Genomic DNA, 26,281 nt, shown 5'->3' with positions numbered 1-26,281 from the left:
TACAGATACCACACTGTCATACACATAAACCCCTAGTATCCCACTGAGAAAAAACTGTCTTAATTCTAAGTGCACTAACTGTCAATAACATAATACTTAGTTACTCTAAGTACTGTAACAAGTGCCTAACCTGAAAAATCATTAAGAACATCATTATATCTTGAGCTCTGTCTTTTAAACCTCTTATTTCTTTTAGTATATTACAATGTATAAATATTGTAGGTACAAAATTATTATTTGTTGATTCACTGTTATTTCATGGGATTATCCTTTCCTTTAAAGATATAAAATACAAATCAATAAATCAATTAAGAAAGTATAAAGAAATTTTAAAAGAACAGAGGCAAAGCAGAACAAAAAAGAAAAGGTGTGGTAAATTCAATAAAAGAAGAAAGCTTCATGAAGAAAGTTATTATTGATTATATTAAGGAGACAAATGGTTAATTAGGAATAAAGAGAGGGTATTCTATCCACTAAAAAAAAAAGCAAGAATGCCCTAGTTTTGTCATTATTCAAGATGAAGTAGAAAATACATTTATATGGCTTAATGTTTAATGAATATTACTGTTCTCTTCTGCGTTCATCTAATTCATACTAGTGAGGTGAACAAATAAGGAATAAGTCCTTGTAGATAAATAATTGCTATCTTGTAATGTCATAGTACATAAATTATTTTAAGATGTTCTATATAGTAACTAACTCAAAACATTTTACTAACTAGCCAAGTGAGGGAGAGGGAAGGGTTATATAATCTTCCCATCTTCCCAGACATAATTTTTTACTGGGTATTCTTTTTGGTCTTTTGGTAAGTTATTCCTATTAGGAGGTTTAGTGAATCAAGAAAAATGGAATTAGCTGACACTCTGTGAGTTTGCTAGGTATACTAACTTCAAGAAAGCTTTCCTTCTTAAATCAATTTCTTAAGTCAGGTACCCTATTGATCTTCCTCCAATTAAAGTTACTATCACCCTGTACTGTTATTGTCAAATTTGTTAAATATTTCAAACTGGACTATATGGTCCTATAGGAAGGGACTACACACTGCCTGACAAATGGTGGAAAGTCAATTATTTGTTGAAAAAAAAAATCCACGTTGTCTGGCTAAAAACAGCAAGGTCAAAAGTAGTAGTATGTGTAGACTGATATTAGTAAATGAATGAAGAAGACAAATAAAATTTAATACTTTAATGTACTTCTAAGAATTATATCACAATACAAAACCTTCCTCAACAATGCCTGTATTATTAACCTATTCTCAAATTTAACAACTGAAACATTTTTTTTTTTTACAACTGAAACATTTCATTACCCAAATTTTTCAATAAAATCTATAGTGGGATTTGTAAATGTTCTAAGACCTAACTCTCATTTAAAAAAAAAAAAATCTGTTTTCATTTAAGAGGCAGAAAGGATCTGAAACCACTAAGCACTATTTTCTTATGTTCCTATCATTTAGAAATAGTTGAATTGATCTTTCTTGTTTTTTTAAAAACATGACTGGCTAGTAATAAAACTCTGAAAACAGAGATTTATGGTGGAAAACCAACACAAATGACTTCATAGCAAGCCTTTTGTGAAAATATGATGTTTAGGTTCTAGTTACTTAATTTGGCTCACAGTATAGTATTATAGTATTATATATTAATTATTATATTAATTAAATATGTTATAATTTTACTCACTTCAAAGCTTCCTCAAATTTATGCATTTTCTTTTGACCATCTTCTTTTTCTTTATCAACATCACTCTGCAAGTCATGAAGCTACCGTGGCAAAGACATATAAAATTTATTGGAAGACAAGAAAAGTTTACTCAAAACAGAAATGCAAATAATAAAACAGTGATCTCAAAACCATTTGTAATATATAATAAAAGTAATTTAGACATGACAAGATAGACCCTTGATCAACCATAATCATTTACCATAGAATGATTTCAATACTATACTTCCAATACCAATTTTTTGTTTGAAGTTAATTGCGTGAATGTACCTGCATGTGGACTCTTTTAAAATAAATTGATATGTACAAAAATGAAAAAGAGAGCAATTCCTTTTGATATTTTAAAATGATGTATCTGTATCCCCTACACACATATGAGTTATAATGAACTTCTTCTTCCCAGGGCTAGGAATTATTTGTATAATCATTTGCTGAGTTTGGGACAGAATCCCCCCAAACCATGTGGCATCCTTTGAGTAAGTCAAAACAAGGGCTAAATGAAAATTCGTCTCCACTATAGAAAGCTCTTCGTATGCAAATACAGATAAGCATACCTAGTGTGGACTTTTTATTTATTTATTTTTTATTAAATCATAGCTATGTACATTAATGCGATCATGGGGCACCATACACTGGTTTTATAGACGGTTTGACACATTTTCATCACACTGGTTAACATAGCCTTCCTGGCATTTTCTTAGTTATTGTGTTAAGACATTGATATTCTGCATTTACTAAGTTTCACATGTACCCTTGTAAGATGCACGGCAGGTGTAGTCCCACCAATTACCCTCCCTGCACCCATCCTCCCCCCTCCCTCCCTCCTCTCCCCCTTCCCCATATTCTTAGGTTATAACTGAAAGCCATAAATTAGTTTCATAGTAGGGCTGAGTACATTGGATACTTTTTCTTCCATTCTTGAGATACTTTACTAAGAAGAAAATGTTCCAGCTCCATCCATGTAAACATGAAAGAGGTAAAGTCTCCATCTTTCTTTAAGGCTGCATAATATTCCATGGTGTACATATACCACAATTTATTAATCCATTCGTGGGTCGATGGTCACTTGGGCTTTTTCCATAACTTAGCAACTATGAACTGGTCTGCAATAAACATTCTGGTACAAATATCTTTGGTACAATGTGATTTTTGGTCTTCTGGGTATATACCAAGTAGAGGAATTATAGGATTGAATGGCAGATCTATTTTTAGATCTCTAAGTGTTCTCCAAACATCTTTCCAAAAGGAATGTATTAATTTGCATTCCCACCAGCAGTGGAGAAGTGTGCCCTTTTCTCCACATCCATGCCAACATCTCCGGTCTTGGGATTTTGTGATATGGGATAATCTTACTAGAGTTAGATGATATCTCAAAGTAGTTTTGATTTGCATTTCTCTGATGATTAAGGATGATGAGCATTTTTTCATGTGTGTAGGCCGTGCACCTGTCTTCTTCAGAGAAGTTTCTCTTCAAGTCCCTTGCCCAGCTTGCGATGGGATCACCTGTTCTTTTCTTGCTTTTACGTTTCAGTTCTCTGTGGATTCTGATTATTAAACCTTTTTAGGAGTCATAACCTGCAAATATCTTCTCCCATTCTGAGGGCTGTTTTCTTGCTTCACTTACTGTGTTCTTGGCTGTGGAGAAGCTTTTTAGTTTGATCAGGTCCCAGTAGTGCATTTTTTGAAGGTGCTTCAATTGCCCAGGGGGTCCTCCTCATAAAATACTCGCCCAGACCGATTTCTTCAAGGGTTTTCCCTGCACTCTCTTCTAGTATTTTTATAGTTTCATGTCTTAAGTTTAAATCTTTTATCCAGTGAGAGTCTATCTTAGTTAATGGTGAAAGATGTGGGTCCAGTTTCAGTCTTCTACAGGTTGCCAGCCAGTTCACCCAGCACCATTTGTTAAACAGGGAATCTTTTCTCCACTGAATGTTTTTAATTGACTTGTCAAAGATCAAATAATGGTCAGTAGCTGGATTCATCTCTTGGTTCTCTATTCTGTTCCAGACATCTACTTCTCTTTTTGTGCCAATACCATGCTGTTTTGATCACTATCAATTTGTAGTATCGTCTAAGATCTGGTAGCGTGATTCCTCCCGCTTTGTTTTCATTTCTGAGTAATGTCTTGGCTATTAGAGGTTTTTTCTGATTCCATATAAAACGAAGTATTATTTTTTCAATATCTTTAAAGTATGACAGTGGAGCTTTAATAGGGATTGCATTAAAAGTGTATATTGCTTGGGCGGCGCCTGTGGCTCACTGGGTAAGGCGCCGGCCCCATATACGGAGGGTGACGGGTTCAAACCCGGCCCCGGCCAAACTGCAACCAAAAAATAGCCGGGTGTTGTGGCGGGCACCTGTAGTCCCAGCTACTCGGGAGGCTGAGGCAAGAGAATCACTTAAGCCCAGGAGTTGGAGGTTGCTGTGAGCTGTGTGAGGCCACAGCACTCTACCGAGGGCCATAAAGTGAGACTCTGTCTCTACAAAAAAAAAAAAAAAAAAATTGTATATTGCTTTGGGTAGTAGGGACATTTCATTTTAACAATGTTGATTCTTCCCAGCCATGAGCATGGTATGTTTTTCCATTTGTTAACATTTTCACGTATTTCTTTTCTTAGAGTTTCATAGTTCTCTTTATAGAGATCTTTCACGTCCTTTGTTAGATAAACTCCCAAATATTTCATCTTCTTTGGCACTACTGTGAATGGAACAGAGTCCTTAACTGTTTTTTCAGCTTGACTGGAATAAAAACATAAGCTCCAAAAGCACCATTCAACACAAATCTAGTCTTTGTAATGCAAAGAATCAAAGATTAAAACCCCCAAATAAAACTCACATATGTCTTAATGTAAAGATTCTGGAAGCGTATGTTTTATTTAGTGTCTTCAAAATCCTTTCTTGAAATAAAATCTTAGGTAAAAAATCAAAATTCCAATTTAGAAAAACACAGAGAAAAGTAAATCTATTCAAGGGGAAGGGCAGCTGGGAAGAAAGTTAAAGGGAGAAACTAATATCTCAAAGGTTACTTTCCATTGTTACTTACCCAAACATATTTACCTATGCTTTTGCTTTAATATGTCTTTGTTAATAAACTTTAAAGTCACTTTCAAATCTCACATAGTTGGAATTGGCCCAAATTTATACATTATCTTCTTTTAATAGGAGAAATTATTATATATTTTGCTATCACCAAAATATTCTTATGCATGCCATTTTTTTCTGCTTTCTGGCTCTTTGTTACCTTTCATATATGATTTTTCTTGTTCTAAACTTTTCCATGTTCTGATAGATTCAGATATAGACAGAAACAGGAAAAATTTTTTCCAGGTGCTTTGATAAATAAATGGCAAATGAGAATTATATATATTTAATGTGTGCAGCATGATAGTTTAAAGAATTCTTTTATTTGACAAATGACGACTTGTATAATAAATGGTGTACAATGTGAAGTTTGATATATGTATACATTATGGGAATATTCACTCAAGCTAAAAACGTATCTATTATATTCATGCGCATTTACCATCTTTGTGATAAGAACATTATAAGTCTGCTCTCTTAGCAATTTTCAAGTATACTGTAAATTACTAATTACAATCACCATGCTATACAATAAATCTCCAGAACTTATTCCTCCTGTCTAAACTAAAACTTTGTACCCTTTAACCAACATCTACCCATTTCCCACACCCCACCCTCCCATGCTGGTAATCACAATTCTATTATCTATTTCTATGAGTCTTTTTTTCTTTGCAAATTTCATATATAAATGAGAGATCATGTAGTATTTTGTCCTCCTCCTATGTTATCACAAATGAAGAATTTTTTCTTTTTTAAGGCTAAAGAGTATTCTACCGTGTATATACCACATTCTCTTTATCCACTCATCTGTACATGAACATATATGTTGACTACAGTGCTATAATGAACAAGGGAGGGCAGATATCTCTTTATTAATTTCATTTCCTCTGGATATGTATTCAGAATGGAAATTGCTGGATCATATGGTAGTTCTATTTTTAATTTTTTTGAGAAACCTCCACACTGTTTGCCATAATGACTGTACCAATTTACATTCCTAGCAACAGAGAACAAGAGTGCTCTTTTCTCTACATCTGGCCAACACTTGTCATTCTTTTGGTTTTTGTGTTTTGCTTTGATTTTTTTTTTTTTTTTTTTGCAGTTTTTGGCCGGGGCTGGGTCTGAACCCGCCACCACCGGCATATGCACCGCCCTGTTTTGATTTTTTTTTAAAGGCTTTCTAACATGTAAGGTGACATCTCATTGTAGTTTTGATTTGCCTTTCCCTGATAATTAGCCCAACTTTTGATCATCAGATTGTTTTCTTGCTATTGAGTTTTTTGAGTACCTTATGTATTTTAAATATTAACCCTTTATCAGATGTATGGTTTGCAAATATTTTCTACTCTTCTGTAGGTTGCCTCTTCACTCTATTGATTACTTAATTTGCTGTGCAAAAACTTTTTAGTTTGATGTAATCCCATTTATCTGTTTTTGCCTATGCTTTATTGTTATATCCAAGACATGTTTGCCAAAACCAATGTTGTGAAGCTTTTCCCCTATGTTTCCTAGTAGTTTTATACTTTCAGGTTTCACATTTAAGTCACTTGTTTACTTTTAGTTGGGTTTTGTACATGGGATGAAATAGGGTTCAATTTTATTCTTCTGCATGTGGATAGCCAGTTTCCCCAATACTGTTTATTGAAGAGACTGTCCTTTTCCCATTATGTGATCTTGGCAACTTTGCTGAAGATGAATTGACTGTAACATGCCTGTATTTATTTCTTGGCCCTTTATTCTGTTCCACTGGTCTGTATGTCTGTTTTTATGTCAGTGCCATACTGTTTTGAATACTTTAGCTGCATAGTATATTTTGAAATGAGAAAGTATAAAGCCTCCAGCTTTGTTCTTACTCAAGAATTTTTTGGGCTATTCCAAGTCTTTTGTGGTCCCCTACAGTTTTAGGATACTTTTAACAAGTTCCACCAAAATTTTGATAGGGATGGCAATGAATCTGTAAATCACTTTGGGTAGCACGAGCATTTTACTAATATAAATCCTTCTAATCCATGAACTTGAGATATCTTATCCATTTATTGTCTTCAATTTCTTTCATCAACGTGTTATAGTTTTCCATATATACATCTTTCATCTCTGTTAAATTTATTCTTAATTTTTTATGACACTCCAAATGGGATTTATTTTACATTTTTTAATAATCTGTTGTTCATATATATAATATAAAAATAACTGATTTCTCAATGTTAATTTTATATCATGCAATTTTCCTGAATTCATTTATTACTTCTACCAGTTTTTTTATGTAATCCTTAAAGTTTTCTACATTAAGATCACATCATCTGAAAACAGGGACAAATTTACTTCTTCCTTTCCAATTTGGATGCCTTTTATTTCTTGCCTAATTTCTCTGGTTAGGTCTTCCAGCATTGTGTTGGCTAAATGTGATGACAGCAGATATTCTTGTCTTGTTCCTGATCTTACAGGAAAAACTTCAGTTTATCTCCATCAAGTATGATGTTACCTTTGGGTGTGCCATATATGCCCTTTATTATGTCAGGGTACATTTCCCCTATATCTAATTTGTGTAGAGTTTTTATCATAAAATGATGTTGGATTTTGTCAAATGTTTTTTTGTATCTATTAAGATAATCATATGATTTTTATCCTCCATTTTGTTAATGTGGTATATCACATATATTGATTTGCCTATATTGAACAGTCCTGGCATCCCAAGATAAACCCACTTGGTCATGGTGCCTGATCCTTTTAATGTGCTATAGAATTCAGTCTGCTAGTACATGGTATCCATAAAGTTCATGTGCAATTTAAAATAGTGTGCAATTTTAAATTGCATACAAGCTATATGGACATCCTGTATTTTGTTGAGGATATGTGCATGTATGTTAATCAAGTATATAACCTATATCTTTTTTGGTAATATCTTTGGATACAGGAACTTTTTAATTTTACCAATGGTGCTATAAAGATGTCAGTATTATTTTTAACCTATATCTCACTAATATTCAGCAAGTGAAAAATTAAATTCTTTGCCCTATCTTTTAAAGTAATAGTTGAGCACATGTTTACCTCTCCCTTTCCTAGTCATTTTAGTTTTCTCTTGCATAACCTTTGGACGTTGATCCAGATGGTTGTTTCAATTATTTTTAAACTTTACATACCTTCTCTTTCAAGAATCTCTTCAGACACTAGCACTGTGTATATTGTATACGTGTGTACAATAAATATTGAAATTCATCTTTATTTTAGGAAATTTTGGCATTCAACAGTACTCCCTTTTCATTCTGAAGTAGTTTTTGTTTTGTTTTTATTTTTTATTTATCCTTAGGTTAATTAAAGCATCTCAACCAGTAATTTTATTTTTTAAAAATAATATCTCAAGGAAGTGTCTTCTGAAGCTTTGCATATCCAATAATGTCATTCTCTTGCCTTTACATATGAAAAAAGCTCTGTGTATAAGAGTCTTAGGTTACAACATTGTCACCTAAAACACAGCATACGATACTCTACTGTGTTATGACATTTAACTAAGACTAAACTCACCTACATTTTGCTCTTTCTACCCCCTGGTTTGTATACTTATAAAATCATTCCCCTTGTACTATAATTCAAATGTTTTTTAATCTTTTATTTATTATTAGCTGATAAAAGGTGACTATTAAAAATTGCATACATAAACCTTCTGAAAAGTCTTCTCGTATCTTCAGTTATTTTTGTAAATTTTTGTATTAATTTATTCTAAGCCCTCCTTCAGAAACATCACTTGTTGTACAGTATTTTTCCATTTTCTGCCATACCATCTATCACTTTTCTCAAAAATTTTTATTATTTGTCCTTTTTCTTTGCAGGCTGAAAGATAACTTTGTTTTTCCTTCAAATCACTGATTTAATTCTTTACAAAATCTGTTCTTCCCTAACCAGCTCCTATGTGGATTTGAAGTATGCTGCTGCGCACTTATAATACAGTTGAAACTCCATGATGGACCACCTCCCTACACTGACCACTCCCTTAAGTTGACCTAATTTTCATAGACTGGACATGCACCACACGTACTAAGGCCTAGTTCCTTATATTGATCACCTCCATATGTTGACCAGTTTGCTTTAATCCCTTGGGTGATCAACTTACAAAGGCCCTACCGTAGTTTCCTTACAATCCTTCTCACAAATACCTCCATTTGTACTTTATCTCTTTCTTTCGTGATGGTATCTTTTCCTTTTTCATAGATAGTACATCTTCTTGTGTTCTACTGATAAATTTCTTGTTATTTTCTTCTGGAATAATACATTTTCAGAAGTAATTCCTTTCTCTGAATCTTCGCTATAATGTTCTTATCCCATTCCTTTACATTATTTTCCTACATACTCTGTTTTAACTTTTTATTCTACTCAAATAGTCTTCATCATTCATATTTGGTGCTTGACATTCAGAACACCATTCAACTTGGGACTTAACAAAAACTATAGGAGGGGTGACCTTGCTCCTATTATATATCTCTTAGTGTGATTTCTTCTCAGAGCTACCTGGGGGAAAAGGGGTGTTGAACTAGGTTATGCTGCTGTACTGAAAAGGCATGTTTCTCCTCAACCCATAGACTGTTGCTCTGGTGCTCTGAAATGATACATCACAAGGAAAACTAATAAGGAACTTCTGTGAGAATTACTGCCAAGTCAATGGTATTTTACAATTGACACAGGACCTCCAAGGTACCATGCTACCAGTGGTTTCCCCTCTATTTCCTGTTCAATTTTTTTTTCTGGGACTCAACATTCTGCATAAAAAGATGATTGAGGTTTATCCCCTTAAAGGGAAAACTTTAAAAAATTAACCATTTTTTTTAGAAAAATCTACCTAAAATTACATGCTGATTATGAGCACACACTCTGGAATTAGATTGCACGAATTTGTATCCCTACCCTTTCTCATGTTATTATACTAAACACCGTACCTCAGTTGTCTCCTCTGAAAAATGGGGACAAAACAGGCAGCATGTATCAAAGAATTGTGGTAAGCTAAATTACTCTATATCTCTTGGAACAATACTGGGAACAAAATAGTCAGTAAATGTGAAACAAATATTATTTTACCTTCTCAGGTTGAATATTCCATATACAAACATTTTCTTGCTAATTCAAGGTTATGCCCACCTCAAATCACAAAGTACCACAATACAGTAATTCCCCTACCAGGGGTCCTCAAACTACAGCCCACAGGCCACATGAGGCAGTGTGATTTATTTGTTCCCGTTTTGTTTTTTTACTTCAAAATAAGATATGTGCAGTGTGCATAGGAATTTGTTCATTTTTTTTTTTTTCTTAAACTATAGTCCAGCCCTACAACGGTCTGAGGGACAGTGAACTGGCCTCCTGTTTAAAAAGTTTGAGGACCCCTGCCTAGACTATTTGCCCTTTCAGAAAATGGCCCCTTAATTGCAAACCATTCTGAGTTCTTATAAGTGCTTTTTATCACTTACTATTCAATTTTAACCTGTCAAGTTTCCAGCTGACACTTCTTGATGCTGATTAGCATGCTAACTGAAACATCTTGATCTAATTTATGCTTCTAAATCTATTAGAACCATTTTTAAAGGAGGAATGAACTGCCTTCGTGAGAGAAAAAAGAACTTCCCTCAGAGGCAAGCATGCATGTGTCAAAGCACATACTTTTCAGATGGGGATCCCTTAAATCTAGAAGCTATTTCTCATTTATTTTTATATCCCTCATACCCAGGAAAGACCTGGACCACACTACAGTAGTCAATAAATGCTATTGTGGGGAGGGGAGGCTCTGAATTGAATATATTTGTATTGTTTAAGAGCCTTTTTGGATTGCAGTTTTAGTTTTCACCTATATTCCAGATAGTTGTGGGTGACAGATAAATACCAGATAAGTGAGAAATCGTTACATACTCATCTCAAAAAAATAGGGAAGAGAATAATACTTTTGTTGCATTAAGAAAACTTTTATTTATTTTACATAAAAGAAAATTAAACAAAAAAAGATAATGCTATTGCCAACCTTTCCTTTTTAATGTACTAATGGTGGTGGAAAATGATGCTTGAAATTGTTTGTAATCCTTTCCCCACTACCTATTAATACTAAAAATGAATTTAAAAATGATAAAAATGAAATCACAAAACATATATATATAATATTCTCAAACATGAGAATTTGCTGTAAATAACTGATTTAAGTAGCCAAAAGTATATTTATTGCATATTTACTAAATATATTCAAGAATTTAAGTAATCAAGAAAGGAGTTTGTAGGAATGAGAAAGAGAATTGTATAATATATCAAGAGCTAGATGTATTGTAGCAGACATCATAGCATGGTAAAAAGTACAGAACTGATGTTGACTCAATCACTGACTAGTTAAATAATTCCATCTTGTTTTTGAAATGTTCTCACCTCTGTTTCCCATCATGAAAAATATGGGGGATTAAGTTGCACAACTTCTATAAATCATTTTACTATAAAATTTCATGTTTTAAAATTTGAGTAAAGGCACACATCTGCTTTAAAAAACTGTGTTGGTAAGAGCTGGAAAATACTATCCAATATATGTAAAGCTGTGAACATTTTAAATTACTTGAATATAATTGAAAGAATTGGAATAACTATTTTAATGGTTTTGAACTCCACTGAACTTATACCTCATATGTTAAATAGTTACATAAGAATGATTCTAAGTAGATATTTCACTTCAGCACATTTTAGAATATACATGCTTAACATCTGTCTTATGAACATCTCTAAGTAAATAGCACCATCTCTCACTCCCCAGTGCCTGTTTAGAAAACAAGCAATAGGCTATTTGTAGGAGACAGGTGTTTCCTTGCTAGTAAAATCATTTAGCCTAACCATTTCCTGATTTAACAGATTAGGACACTTCATCAAACAATGACATTTAGTTTTACTACTTATTATTTGTTTGATGTTCAAAGAGCTTAAGAGCAGGCAATAGCCACTAGAGAGCAATAAAGACCATTAGATAATACGTGTGTGCTTAAATTAGGGACAGCATCTGATGCTGTTGCTTCCACCTCAAAGACAAGTTACAACGGTATGCTCCTGTTCTGCTGCTTTCTTATAGGCATGAGAAAATAATGTCATTCAGATGGCATTTCCTCCTACTGAACAGATATTCAGAACTAAGTTTAATACCAAAAGTTATTGAATGTGCACACCTGTAACACAGCCTAACAAACAAAAGCCCTACACATCCCATTTAACTATCCAGTTACACAGTCCAGGCCATGTAAGATTTATGACAGCTCTCTCAGCAGTCAAAAAGGATATTCCCTAAGGGGAGTATAAGACATCAAATCTTCAAGGCTTGAGATCACAGCAGGTTTAATAAAGAAAGAAGAACAGATGTCAATTTAAAGGGAGAGATCATGGAATTAATCGTAAAAAAAAAGTGACATGCTGAGCAACGTTCTCCTCCAATATAATAATTTTAGGCTATATGCAATATGAACAAATAGAGTATTTTTTTCATTGCTATTATTTTAAACAAGTCTTATATATATTGAAAACAACATACTTTGGTTACTTTATTTAAAACGTAGGCCAATTGATACGTTATGGAAAGGGAATAGCTGTAGTTATGAGGCCTAATGACAAGGACTTAGGTCTGCTCCCTGAAATGAAATATAATAGGAATGATCAGAAGGTTTCTGGGTAAAGATGAATTGAGCTCCAATATTCTCTTCTTGTGTATGTTCATTGGGGAGAGAGACTGGTGGCAAAATACTTAGTGGCTAAATATACACAAAAGATAGTGATTGTCTATCTTCTAGAGAAAGATTGTCTTTCTAGGTCTATCTCTGTATCTAACACCCTCAGCTGGACTTAAAGAAGCTTGGGATAGGAATACATTCTTTTACAATCAGTAAGTGTGTGCCATTCTCCTTGCTACTAGCCCATCTGTCTCACACGTAGACAGATACCATCTCTCAGGAAGAGAGCTGACCAGAATGTACAGAGCAGGAGGCCAGGAAGATGTTACTTAATGGGAAGGAAGCCAGTGATCTCTCCAGAGTGACCAATGGACTAACAAGTACACCCAGAGGATCCATATGCCTAATACAGTGAGGAGCAAGGCTCATGATAATAAAGGTTCTTCTTTGGGTAAGTAAGATACTTATGAAGTTGTATGGCTCAGCAATAGACACTGAAAATATATTCTTTATTTCAGTAGAAGCTATATTTCCCCTTCCTGTTCAGATATTTTATAGACATGAAATATACTTAAGATCTTGCACTGAGCTGGATTAAAACTACAGCAATAAAAAAAGTATTATAATTTTAAAAAGCATATATATATGTCAGTAGAAATACTTTTTTAAATGACAGAAACATTCTTCTTCCTATACAGTAAGCCCTCAGGGAACAGAGTTCATGTGTAATTGATCCTCAACCCCACCTCAGTACCTAATACGATACCTTGCCTAATGTAAGCGTTTAATGGATATCTGCCGAGTGACTACTTGGATAGATAAGTGGTATTACAAAATTTTTAAGAGTTTTGAGATATAAATCATGTTTGATTTTAATTTATATGTACTTTAATTAGTTGAAAGGTTAAACTTTTTCTCATTTTCCATCATATGTAGATTTTATAAGTGGATTAATTTGGTAAATGTTAGAATAGCAAATAATTACAAAAACAGCAACAACACCTTCGCTATTTCAACTAGTCTTTTACTTTCTTATACCAAACAACAATTTCAAAACTGAAGTTTCAGTCACAAATCTATAGAACTCTGCACTTTACTACCTAAGGTATTAAATTTGCCAATAACCCCCCAGTTATTTCTGATAATACTGGGATACCAATATTTGTCATTACAAATATTCGCCATTATAAATAAGAAATAAGTACTAATCATTTTAATAGTCCCCAATTTTTCATTATTTTATGTTCTATTAAATATTTAAAGTTGTCATTGCACAAAGAGAAAAGAATACAAAATAACTCCAATTGATTGTATCATCTTTTTAAACAGGTAGAAAAAATAGGTAATTTCAAGTGTTACTATGAAAGGTTAAAATAATAATACAGTCATCCTGCCATATCCATGGTTCCAGGACCCCTTAGGATACTAACATTAGAGGATGCTCAAGTCTCTGAAATGAAAGGGAAGAGAATTTGCATGTAATCAACACGCATCCTTCCACATACTTAAAATTATCTCTAAATTACTTACAACACTTTAAAAATGCTTATACGTCACTTCATTCTTATGGATTCAATGTATTACTCTGTGCATAGCAAATTCTAGTTTTGCTTTTTCGAACTTTTTGGAATTTTTCTTTCTGAGTATTTTTGAACAATGGTTGACTGAATTCATGGATGCAGAGCCCACAGGCATGGAAGGCTGACTGTACTTCACTCATTAAATATAACATGCAAGTGGTGTTTTAATGTCAATATGATTAATAATTGAATTGAAGAAGCAGTTTAAAAATTATGAAAAATAGGAGAGAGATTAAAGATGGTGGCCAAGTAACAGCTTCCCTGCAACTGGGAACAGTGAGTCTGGGGAGACAAGACTCCAGGCATCTCTGGCCGGTGGGATCTGCCTATAATCATCCCTTTGAGGATACACGGAGCCAGCAAGGGACTTCGGGACCCCAAGAGGAGGACAAAAACAGTGGAAAACTGGCAAGTGGTTGCGTGTGTTCGATCGACCTAATCACACCAGCAACCGTAAGTACAAGCAGCAGTGAGAGTGCAAACCGGAAAGGCCTTACCTGTGAACTGTTTCGGTTCTTGGACTTGGCCCTCAGTTGAACTGCCTTGGGGAGAGCTTGAGCAGGAGTGTGGAGAACTTTGGGCAATGTCTGGGGCCCCAAACTGAGACACTTAGCTGGGCGCAGGAAGCCATTGTGAAAGAACTGTCCCGGCAAGCTCCGCCCTCAGGGTCTCAGAGCAAGGATTGGGCGGTCAAAGTAACCTACTGACTGAGCAGCCTAAAGGCGGAGACTGAGCTGCCTTATAGCCTTAATCCTTAGGGGCAGAGTGAGATAGTTTTGGCACACTGGAGCCTTGGGCTGTTTCCCTGGGTAGAGTGCCGTGACGTCACATCTCATAGCAACCTCAAACTCCTGGCCTTGGCGCTGCCCAGACCTCCATAAGAGCTGTGCAGCGACCCCCGACCTGTGACACGCACCCACCGGGCCTCCGCATTCCCTGACCAGGAACTGCGGGAGCCACGCAACCCTGCATCCTCCCTACTGTGTCCTCCCAGCTTCCACACTATCCTATTCATCTGGACAGGGACTCTGGTAGCTGCATGCCCTTTGGAGCCCTCCCTTCCTCGGCGCAGAGCTCTTCTCCTGGCCAGAGACTGCTGGAGCCTTGGGCTCTAAAAACTCCCAGAACCGTGTGCACCACCCCCAGCCCTGTTGCTAGATCCGGGTGTGTCACAAACCAGAGGTGCTTCCACAACCAGAACTCCCCAGCTAGAGCAGCCCCAGAGGAACTACACAGGGTCACTCCCTACAAAGATCCAGCAATAATAGAGTGATCCCGCTGGGGTCTAATCTTGGAGAGACACCTCCCCAACTCTGAGGACAGCCGGAGGCAACAGTGAAAAACAATCATGAGGTGAAATCAACAGAAAAACTCTAGCAACATGAATAATCAGAGTAGATCAACTCCTCCAAGGATCAATGGGGCAGAAACAGCACAAGATCCCATGCACAAACAAATAGCTGAGATGTCAGAAATTGAATTCAGGAACTGGATAGCAAATAAGATCAAATTAGAATTCCAAAAGTTATCTCAAGAATTCAACGGATTCAAAGACCAAATGACCAAAGATTTTGACACATTGAGACAAGAAGTTGCAGCCCTCAAAGATCTGAGAAACACAGTAGAATCCCTCAGTAACAGAATGGAGCAAGCAGAAGAAAGGATTTCTGACACTGAAGACAAAGCTTTCAAACGCTCCCAAACCCTCAAAGAAGAAGAGAAATGGAGAGCAAAAACAGACCACTCTAACAGAGAGCTCTCAGATAATTTGAAGAAAACCAATATTTGTCTTATAGGGATCCCCGAAAGTGACAAAGTGGATTCACAAGGCACAGAGTCTCTTCTCCATGAGATTATGAAGCAGAACTTCCAGACATGCCAAGAGATTCCGAAATTCAGATAGCAGACAGTTTCAGAACTCCAGCACGACCCAACCCAAATAAGACATCCCTCAGACACATCATAATCAATTCCACTAAAGTTAATATGAAGGAGAAAATTCTGAAAGCTGCCAGATGAAAGAAAACCATTACCTACAAGGGGAAGAATATCAGAATAACTGCAGATCTCTCTGCTGAAACCTTTCAAGCTAGAAGAGGATGGTCATCGACTTTTAATCTCCTAAAACAAAACAACTTTCAACCCAGGATCCTGTATCAGGCTAAAATGAGTTTCATTTATGACGGAGAAATTAAATACTTCAACGACATTCACATGTTGAAGAAATTTGCCACAACTAAATCAGCTCTCCAGGACATTCTTAGACCTATCCTCCATAAAGACCAGCATAATTCTCCACCACAAAAGTAAACCCACCCAAAAAATTTTTGATCAACTTCCAACTTCCAGAGTCGCAAAAGGATTAAAAATGTCCACTGGTCTCTCAAAAGGCTTATCAATACTCTCAATTAATGTGAATGGTTCCAATTGTCCTTAAAGAGGCATAGGTTGGCGGACTGGATACAAAAACTCAAGCCAGATATCTGCATTCAAGAATCGCATCTTACATTAAAACACAGATATAGACTCCAGGTGAAGGGATGGTCATCTATATTCCAGGCAAATGGAAAGCAGAAAAAAGCAGGCATTGCAATCCTGTTCGCAGACGCAATAGGCTTTAAACCAACCAAAATAATTAAGGATAAGGATGGCCACTTCATATTTGTTAAAGGTAATACTCAATATGATAGATCTCAATTATTAATATTTATGCACCCAACCACAATGCACCTCAGTTTATAAGAAAAACTCTAACAGACATGAGCAACTTGATTTCCTCCACTTCCATAGTAGCTGGAGATTTCAACACCCCTTTAGCAGTCCTGGATAGACCCTCCAAAAAGAAGCTAAGCAAAGAAATTTTAGATTTAAACTCAAACATTCAACATCTGGACTTAACAGACATCTACAGAACATTTCATCCCCAAAAAACTGAATACACATTCTTCTCATCAGCCCACGAAACATAATCCAAAATCAACCACATACTAGGCCACAAATCTAACCTCAGCAAATTTAAAAAAATAGAAATTCTTCCTTGCATCTTCTCAGACCATCAAGGAATAAAAGTTGAACTAAATAACAACAGGAACCTGCATACCCATACAAAAGCATGGACGCTAAACAACCTTAGGCTAAAGGATACATGGGTTATAGATGAGATTAAGAAGGAAATCAACGTATTTTTGGAACAAAACAACCATCAAGACACAAATTACCAGAACCTCTGGGATACTGCAAAGGCAGTCCTAAGAGGGAAATTTATAGCACTGCAAGCCTTCCTCAAGAAAACGGAAAGAGAGGAAGTCAATAACTTAATGGAACATCTCAAGCAACTGCAGAAAGAAGAACACTTCAAACCCAAACGCAGCAGAAGAAAAGAAATAACCAAAATAAGAGCAGAATTAAATGAAATTGAAAACAAAAGAACTATACAACAGATCAATAAATCCAAAAGCTGGTTTTTTGAAAAGATCAATAAAATAGATAAACCTTTGGCCAACCTAGCCAGGAAAAAAAGAGTAAAATCTCTAATTTCATCAATCAGAAATGGTCAAGATAAAATAACAACAGACCCCTCAGAAATTCAAAAAATCCTCAACGAATACTACAAGAAACTCTACTCTCACAAATATGAAAATCTGAAAGAAATCGACCAATACCTGGAAGCACGCCACCTACCAAGACTTAGCCAGAACGAAGTGGAAATGTTGAACAGGCCTATATCAAGTTCTGAAATAGCATCAACTATACAAAATCTCCCTAAAAAGAAAAGCCCAGGACCAGATGGCTTTACGTCAGAATTCTACCAAACATTTAAAGAAGAACTAGTACCTATAGTACTAAACCTCTTCCAAAATATAGAAAAAGAAGGAATATTACCCAGCACATTCTACAAAGCAAACATCACCTTGATCCCCAAACCAGGGAAAGAACCAACAAGAAAAGAAAATTATAGACCAATATCACTAATGAATATAGATGCTAAAATACTCAATAAGATCCTAACAAACAGAATCCAACAACACATCAAAAAAATTATACACCATGACCAAGTCGGATTTATCCCAGGGTCTCAAGGCTGGTTCAATATACATAAATCTATAAATATAATTCAGCACATAAACAAACATAAAAATAAAGACCATATGATTCTTTCAATTGATGCAGAAAAAGCTTTTGATAATATCCAGCATCCCTTCATGATCAGAGCACTTAAGAAAATTGGTATAGAAGGGACATTTCTTAAACTAATAGAGGACACCTACAGCAAACCCACAGCCAATATCATATTGAATAGAGTTAAATTGAAATCACTTCCACTTAGATCAGGAACCAGGCAAGGTTGCCCATTGTCTCCATTGCTCTTTAACATTGTAATGGAAGTGTTAGCCATCACAATTAGGGAAGAAAGGTGATCAAGGGTATCCACATCGGGTCAGAAGAGATCAAACTTTCACTCTTCGCAGATGATATAATCGTATATCTGGAAAACACTAGGGATTCTACTATAAAACTTTTAGAAGTGATCAAGGAATACAGCAATGTCTCAGGCTACAAAATCAACACCATAAATCTGTAGCCTTTATATATACCAACAATAACCAAGCTGAAAAAACAGTCAAGGACTCTATTCCTTTCGCAGTAGTACCAAAGAAGATGAAATATTTGGGAGTATACCTAACAAAGGATGTGAAAGATCTCTACAAAGAGAACTATGAAACTCTAAGAAAAGAAATAGCCAAAGATGTTAACAGATGGAAAAACATACCATGCTCATGGCTGGGAAGAATCAATATTGTTAAAATGTCCATACTGCCCAAAGCAATATATAATTTTAATGCAATTCCTATTAAAGCTCCATTGTCATACTTTAAAGATCTTGAAAAAATAATACTTTGTTTTATACAGAATCAGAAAAAACCTTGAATAGCCAAAACATTACTGAGCAATAAAAACAAAGCAGGAGGAATCACGCTACCACACCTGAGATTGTACTATAAATCCATAGTGATCAAAACAGCATGGTACTGGCACAAAAGCAGAGAATTAGATATCTGGAACAGAATAGCGAACCAAGAGATGGATCCAGCTACTTATTTGATCTTTGACAAGCCAATTAAAAACATTCAGTGGGGAAAAGATTCCCTATTTAACAAATGGTGCTGGGTAAACTGGCTGGCAACCTGTAGAAGATTGAATCTGGACCCACACCTTTCACCATTAACTAAGATAGACTCTCACTGGATAAAAGATTGAAACTTAAGACATGAAACTATAAAAATACTTGAAGCAAGTGCAGGGAAAACTCTTGAAGGAATCAGCCTGGGTGAATATTTTATGAGGAGGACTCCCCAGGCAATTGAAGCAGTATCAAAAATACACTACTGGGACCTGATCAAACTAAAAAGCTTCTGCACAGCCAAGAACATAGTAAAGCAAGCAGGCAGCCCTCAGAATGGGAGAAAGTATTTGCAGGTTATACCTCTGATAAAGGTCTAATAACCAGAATCCACAGAGAACTCAAACGTATTAACAAGAAAAGAACACGTGACCCCATCTCAGGGTGGGCAAGGGACTTGAAGAGAAACTTCTCTAAAGATGACAGACACAAGATCTACAAACACATGAAAAAAAGCTCATCATCCTTAATCATCAGAGAAATGCAAATCAAAAGTACTCTGAGATATCACCTAACCCCAGTAAGAGTAGCCCACATAACAAAATCCCAAAACCAGAAATGTTGGCGTGGATGTGGAGGAAAGGGCACACTTCTACACTGCTGGTGGGAATGCCCACTAATACGTTCCTTCTGGAAGGATGTTTGGAGAATACTTAGAGACCTAAAAATAGACCTGCCATTCGATCCTATAATTCCTTTACTAGGTTTATACCCAGAAGACCAAAAGTCACAATATAATAAAGACATCTGTACCAGAATGTTTATTGCAGCCCAATTCATAATTGCTAAGTCATGGAAGATGCCCAAGTGCCCATCGACCCACGAATGGACTAACAAATTGTGGTACATATATACCATGGAATACTACGCAGCCTTAAGGAAAGATGGAGACTTTACCTCTTTCATGTTTACATGGATGGAGCTGGAACATATTCTTCTTAGCAAAGTATCTCAGGAATGGAAGAAAAAGTATCCAGTGTACTCAGCCCTACTATGAAACTAAATTATAGCTTTCACATGAAGACTATAACCCAACTGTAGCACGAGACTATGGGGAAAGGGCCAAGGAAGGGGAAGAGAGGGGGGAGGTTTTGGTGGAGGGAGGGTAATGGGTGGGGCCACATCTATGGTGCATCTTAGAATGGGTACAGGCGATTGCACTAATGTACACAGCTATGATTTAACAATCAAAAAATAAATAAAATTAAATTAAAAAATAATAAAAATAAATAAATAAAAATTATGGAAAATAATGAAGCAAAATTTAATCACTGGTTAAGGATGGTTATCTTAGAAACAAATTATTGTCTAAGGGTGAGAACGTATGGCTTTATAAAAATCAGCTCTACATTAATGACTTATTTGCTATTTTATGTTTTATAAGCGTCATACAAAACATATTACCTTTTTTTCATAGGTGCGTTTTAAATTACTTTTCTCCATTTGAAATTTATTTTCTTGATCCTGTGAATGATAAATGTTTATTTTTATTAGATTTAAAATAGCTACTGAAAATAAAATGAGTACTCTAATGAAATCGGTGATCTACTTGATGTCAAACTTCACTTTAGAGTTTTGCATATCATTGAGACACCTACCTACCCCATTTTCCAAGCCACAATGAGAAACATGAGTAGCCTTATAAGCAGGTCATTATGAAAGTTTTGAGATACACAAAAAACAAGAAATATAAAATCTATGAAGATGGAAACAAATGAATCCTTCCCACAATACTGATAAGCAAAGCAAGATGAAACTTGCAAAGGTGAATTAGAAAGGATGCTGTAGACTGTGTTTCTTGGAAGTAAATAATGGACCATAACACAGTCTGTCTCAAAACTTTCATAGTAACCCATGTATTACAGGGCATAAAAGCTTACTTAATCTGAAGATGTCACTATTCTCAAAAGTACCTTCTTTATAATGTAAGAGAAATCCTTTCTAAACATTTGGATTAGGATATTACTTTAAAAATGACCAACTAAGTCAATATGAAAATGATAGATTTGAAGTTATAATGGTCCTTGGTACACTTGATAATTTTTGACCACGAGAGAAATGGAAAAATCGAAAGTGAGAGAGAGAAAGAGAGAAAGATTATTTGCAGATAATTTAAAAAGAGGAAATTATTCTAAAATAATAATATATTTTAAAAAGGTTTATTTTTTTAATTAATCTCAAAAAAGAGATCATTCAAATTAAAATTATCATATTTAATTCTATATATCTTATTAACACCTACCTATGTTAGTTAACATTTTTTTTAAATTATACAATGCAATAAAGAAACCAGAAAAGACAACTTGCATTTCTGAGAGTTCTTTTAAAATTTACTCTCATTTTTCAGATAAAGAAAAGAAAAAGTTGTATTTGGCCATTATTCTGGTTAGAAAAACAAAACTCACCCTTAGTTGTTGCTTTCTTTGAAATTCTGCTTCCTGTAATTGCTGTTTTAATTGACAGATGTTCTGCTCTAATTCTTCAATCATACCAGATGCCTACAAAGAGTATAGGAAGAAGAATAAAAGCAGAATGTTGGTTTTTGTGCAATCTTGTTAATTCTAGTTGAAAAAAATATATTTTTTCCCTTGAAAATTCAATCAAAATTAAAATTATCCATAAATCTGAATCAAAAATATTTTTAAAAGACAGTATAAAAATAAATCCTTTAAGGCAAAAATAGAAATTAAGTGCTGCATAGTGTTGAATGTTATGAAAATGTAACATATAAAAATAATAGATTTACAGAAGTTTTTTAATTTAATTATAAAACTAAAGTGGAACCAATTCTTAAAATAATAATAATAATGTATATACTCACTCTTCAAAATGTATTATTAATATAATAAAGCATTTTTCCTTGGGTTTTATGTGTAAAAGCATTAACTTATAGCAGAATTTAGTTTATTAACTATTTACGTTGTGTTATATATTTTAGCATTTTCAACATTTTAAATAGCAATAAAAATTCTTAAAGTTTCTATTATTTTAAGAACAAAGTGAAGGAGAGACTAATTTCAAATGTCAAACAATCTACATGCCTATCCATGGCTATCCATGAGTGAAGTAAATAACTACTTCAGGTGGATGTATCTACCAGCACATATAATACCTTAGAAGCTGAAAGAGCATGCTCTTGTTTGAGAAGGGTTACATCAGCATCATATTTTGTTTGTAAAAGTTTCATGTTTTTCTCATAATCATTTACAAGATGATCCTTCTCTTTATGTAGTGCATTGCGCCTAAAAGCAATAAGAGAATAAAATAGACTTCCAAAATATTTAGGGCCAGTCGCTAAAATGGAATTTTTTAATCAACTAAATCCAAATACATCATTATTCAATATATCAAATTAAGTGTCAACATTTTTATCAGTTGCTTCTAAACATTACACTTACATTACAAAGAGACAAAAGTAAACAAACAGTGGTATTTAGGTTAGAAACTTCTCAAGGTTAAATGTGCAAGTTTAATTAATTTTGGCTGCTAATTTATAGAGTTAATATCAGTATTTTATAGCTACACCTGATAGAGATCTGATTGCAGACATTACCTTGTCTTTACTTCTTGTAATTCACTACATGTTATCTGGTAACATCTTTCAAGTTCTGATTTTTCTTGAATTAATTTCTGCCTCTGTAAATTACTGTTCTCTGCTTCTCCAGTCAGCTGCTGGACACGGGCCTCCAACTCTTTGACCATGTGGTTCTAAACAAATATGTCATTGTTAAGAAAGCCTCTGATAAGTTTTATAACATTTTCGTATTGCCAAGGAGCCTAAAAAAATATGTAACCTTTACAAACAAACAAAACAAATGTATCATGAACCACAGTAGCAAAAATTAAATCAACTTCTAAATTCATCACATCTTAAAAAAAATGCTAACTACCATAAAACTAAGAGAACGTCATGGTTATGTTGTTTTAGCCATTCGTTCATTTAATGAATACTGATTTACTCAGTCTGGTAATACTGCAGGATATCGGTAGTAGCAGTAAGATAGGCAAAGTCCCCATCCTCAGAAAGGTTATATTTTCTTTACGTCTGTTTATTAAGAGATTAGTTAGGTGCATACTTACCAGTGTTCTTTGTTCTTCATTTGCAGTTTTAGAAAGTTTTTTAAATTATAAAAGCAATGTAATATTTTTAAAAGGAAGTCTTAACACAAACATTTTAACACAGGGGTTTGTCAATTAAGTGACATGCTTATTATTATATAAGTATATAGGAATATTTTATTACACGGTTGCAGTATTAGTACACAAGATTTTCATTCATTTCATTTTTTGATGACTTTATCATTTCATAAAAGCCACTTGTCCATTCTTCCTCAGCATTTAAATCACTTCTCTATTACTTAATACTTTAGTTATTTAAAATGTTTCACCTTTGTAGGACTGCAACTTTTTAAAAAGATGAAAATATTTATGACCTTTTAGTGCTTTATCTAAAATTAGGTTAAGCAAGCACCAGTTGAAGGGACAATTGATTTTCATTTTAAAACTTAAACTTAAGGGCGGTGCCTGTGGCTCAAGGAGTAGGGCGCCAGTCCCATATGCCGGAGGTGGCAGGTTCAAACCCAGCCCCGGCCAAAAAAAAAAAAAACTTAAACTTAAGTGTGAGTTATTAAGAAAGGTAGTCTGAGGGTCTGGTCAGTTACCCTGATATATATTTTCTAAGACAATCCTTTAAAATATGATGTAAACCTTAAATAATATTACTACCCTGACATCCTTTCTTCATTTCATCCTTTCTGCATTATAACACTTAATAGTTAAATAAATTTTGGTGCAACCGTTTCCAAATCTGTAAAACAGAAATCATTGTATCTAACTTACAAGCATGGGTTATAGATTAACTTTTAAAAATACATAAAATTTGTGGCTCAGAGTCTGACAATATCAAATATTCAGATTTCCTCTCCTTGTAGCCTATTCACTTTACCTCTTTATTAAGAGCTTCTTTCAGAAAATAGATTCAATTTTCTTTTTTTTTTTTTAATTTCAGATTAATATGAGGGCACAAACCATTTTATCTAACAATGCTTGGGTTGTTAGATAAAATCGTTGTTGTAGTTCTGCCCCTCACCCAGGAGGTGTGGCATGAACCCTTGTATCGGGCCCATTAGGTGACAGCACACCAATCTTCCTCCCCACTCCCCTTCTCCTCTCACACCTCCCCCCATCTGAAAATAAATTGAGTTTTTCTCTTGTGTGGGCATGTATTAATTCATCTATTGGCTTTTCATTAGTAGTGAATACATTGGATACTTGCTTTTCCAACCTTGTGATACTTTACTAAAGAGAACAGATTCAATCTTCTAACACATATTCTAAACTCCCATTGTGTCCTGAATATTGACTATAAGAAACAAAGAAAAGAAAACATCCTTTGCCTTCCAGTTTTAAATAGTGAAATAAAGATGATTATATCCCTTCTTCTCTTAGTAAATACCAAAAAGAGACAGACATACTAGAAACAGAAATGCAAACTCCATCCTAATAAAGCTTAGGAGAAGAAGTTCTATTACCGGCTGTGAAAGAGTAGCTTGCAGCAGATCACACTCCCACTGTGAACAACTGAAAAACCCAGAAAGATATCAAAGAAATCAGTAGGAAGGCATTCAAGGACTTCCAAGTAGCTTGGATATAAGGAGTCCAGAGAAAGAAACCTCAGAGAGATGACTTCAACATTCTCTATATTGCTTTTACCCTAGAGGTATTTTCCAATGTTAGAGGATGACAATGGGGAATACTATTCAGCCATTAAAAAAAATGGAGACTTTACATCCTTCGTATTAACCTGGATGGACATGGAAGACATTATTCTTAGTAAAGCATCACAAGAATGGAGAAGCATGAATCCTATGCACTCAATTTTGATATGAGGACAATTAATGACAATTAAGGTTATGGGGGGGCAGCAGAAAGAGGGACGGAGGGAGGGGGGTGGGGCCTTGGTGTGTGTCACACTTTATGGGGGCAAGACATGATTGCAAGAGGGACTTTACCTAACAATTGCAATCAGTGTAACCTGGCTTATTGTACCCTCAATGAATCCCCAACAATAAAAAAAAAAAACAATGTTGATAACAGCACTGGGGGCAGGGGAGGGGGCACACTTTCTTAAATCCTCCTGATTTTTGTACCCAAATTTGTTTTCTATAGCAAGAACTGCACAAATAAATTTCCCACACCATTAAAAAAAAAAAAAAAAAGAAGATGACAATGGAACAAGGAAATCAAAGCAGAGGGGGGCCAAAGCAGGACATGAGGAACCAAGATCCTTACACAAGGGATGCAAGAGAAGTAAGCTCCATACCAGCAGTTTTCTACTCAAGGAGTGTTAAATCATAACATTCACAGGACAGCAAGACAAGAAACCAAATGAAAAAACTCTGAAAAGCACCCTAGAGTTTTCAGCAAATCATTGCTCTTAGGAGTAAAAATTATACATTATCCAATGGAGAGGAGATCCTGGTAACATCAAGAATTTCAGTTGTTACTTGTGTTAAGGGCTACCAGTAGGAGTGGAGATTATTCAAAAGGAGACCAAAGATTAGAAAGACACAGCCCATCCGTCAGCAATTCAGTCCCTGAATGAATCCTGTGATCTGTCTCCACCCTTGCTCCTCTCAGAGGTGAGGACAGAGGCAATCCAGAAGATAATGTCATACAAAGCCTTATCCCTTTTCATACACCACATCTGGCAATCAACCAGAAAATAACAGGCAGACCAAGAAATAGAATCAAGAGAAAATCAAAGCGAAAACAAAAACATGCATACAGATGGCCCAGATACTGAAATTATACAACATATGAAGACATATTTTATCCTGCAAAATTAAATGAAGATCACACGTAAGAACAGGAATAGTCCAGGAGAAGATGACTCATAGCTGGAGATCTAAGAAAATACCATCAGAGCACAGTTACCTAAACTAAGTAGAAGCAAATAATCTCTTGTTTGTTTCAATGACAAAAGATGCATCCATTACGATCATAGCTTCTTTCAATACAATCTGGTATGAAAAAAGAAGCAGAAAAGACTAT

At 34.9% G+C, this 26,281-nt stretch overlaps 1 protein-coding gene across 3 annotated transcripts in view; it reads right to left on the bottom strand.

Annotated features, from left to right (window-relative positions):
• The window catches only part of CEP112 (centrosomal protein 112), a 519,949-nt gene that overhangs the window by 365,433 nt on the left and 128,235 nt on the right, over window positions 1–26,281 (bottom strand). For all 3 annotated transcript variants that reach the window (XM_053568367.1, XM_053568366.1, XM_053568368.1), the window contains 5 exons: window positions 22,782–22,936; window positions 22,341–22,470; window positions 21,634–21,726; window positions 20,633–20,692; window positions 1,683–1,762 (listed from right to left, as the gene is read on the bottom strand). In XM_053568367.1, coding sequence (XP_053424342.1) covers window positions 1,683–1,762; window positions 20,633–20,692; window positions 21,634–21,726; window positions 22,341–22,470; window positions 22,782–22,936 — 518 coding nt within the window. The remainder of the gene's footprint in view (window positions 1–1,682; window positions 1,763–20,632; window positions 20,693–21,633; window positions 21,727–22,340; window positions 22,471–22,781; window positions 22,937–26,281) is intronic.

The sequence above is a fragment of the Nycticebus coucang genome, chromosome 18 (assembly GCF_027406575.1).
Source record: "Nycticebus coucang isolate mNycCou1 chromosome 18, mNycCou1.pri, whole genome shotgun sequence".
Lineage (NCBI taxonomy): Eukaryota > Metazoa > Chordata > Mammalia > Primates > Lorisidae > Nycticebus > Nycticebus coucang.
Note: the sequence above shows the minus strand (reverse complement) of the source record. Positions and strands in the feature narration are given on the sequence as shown.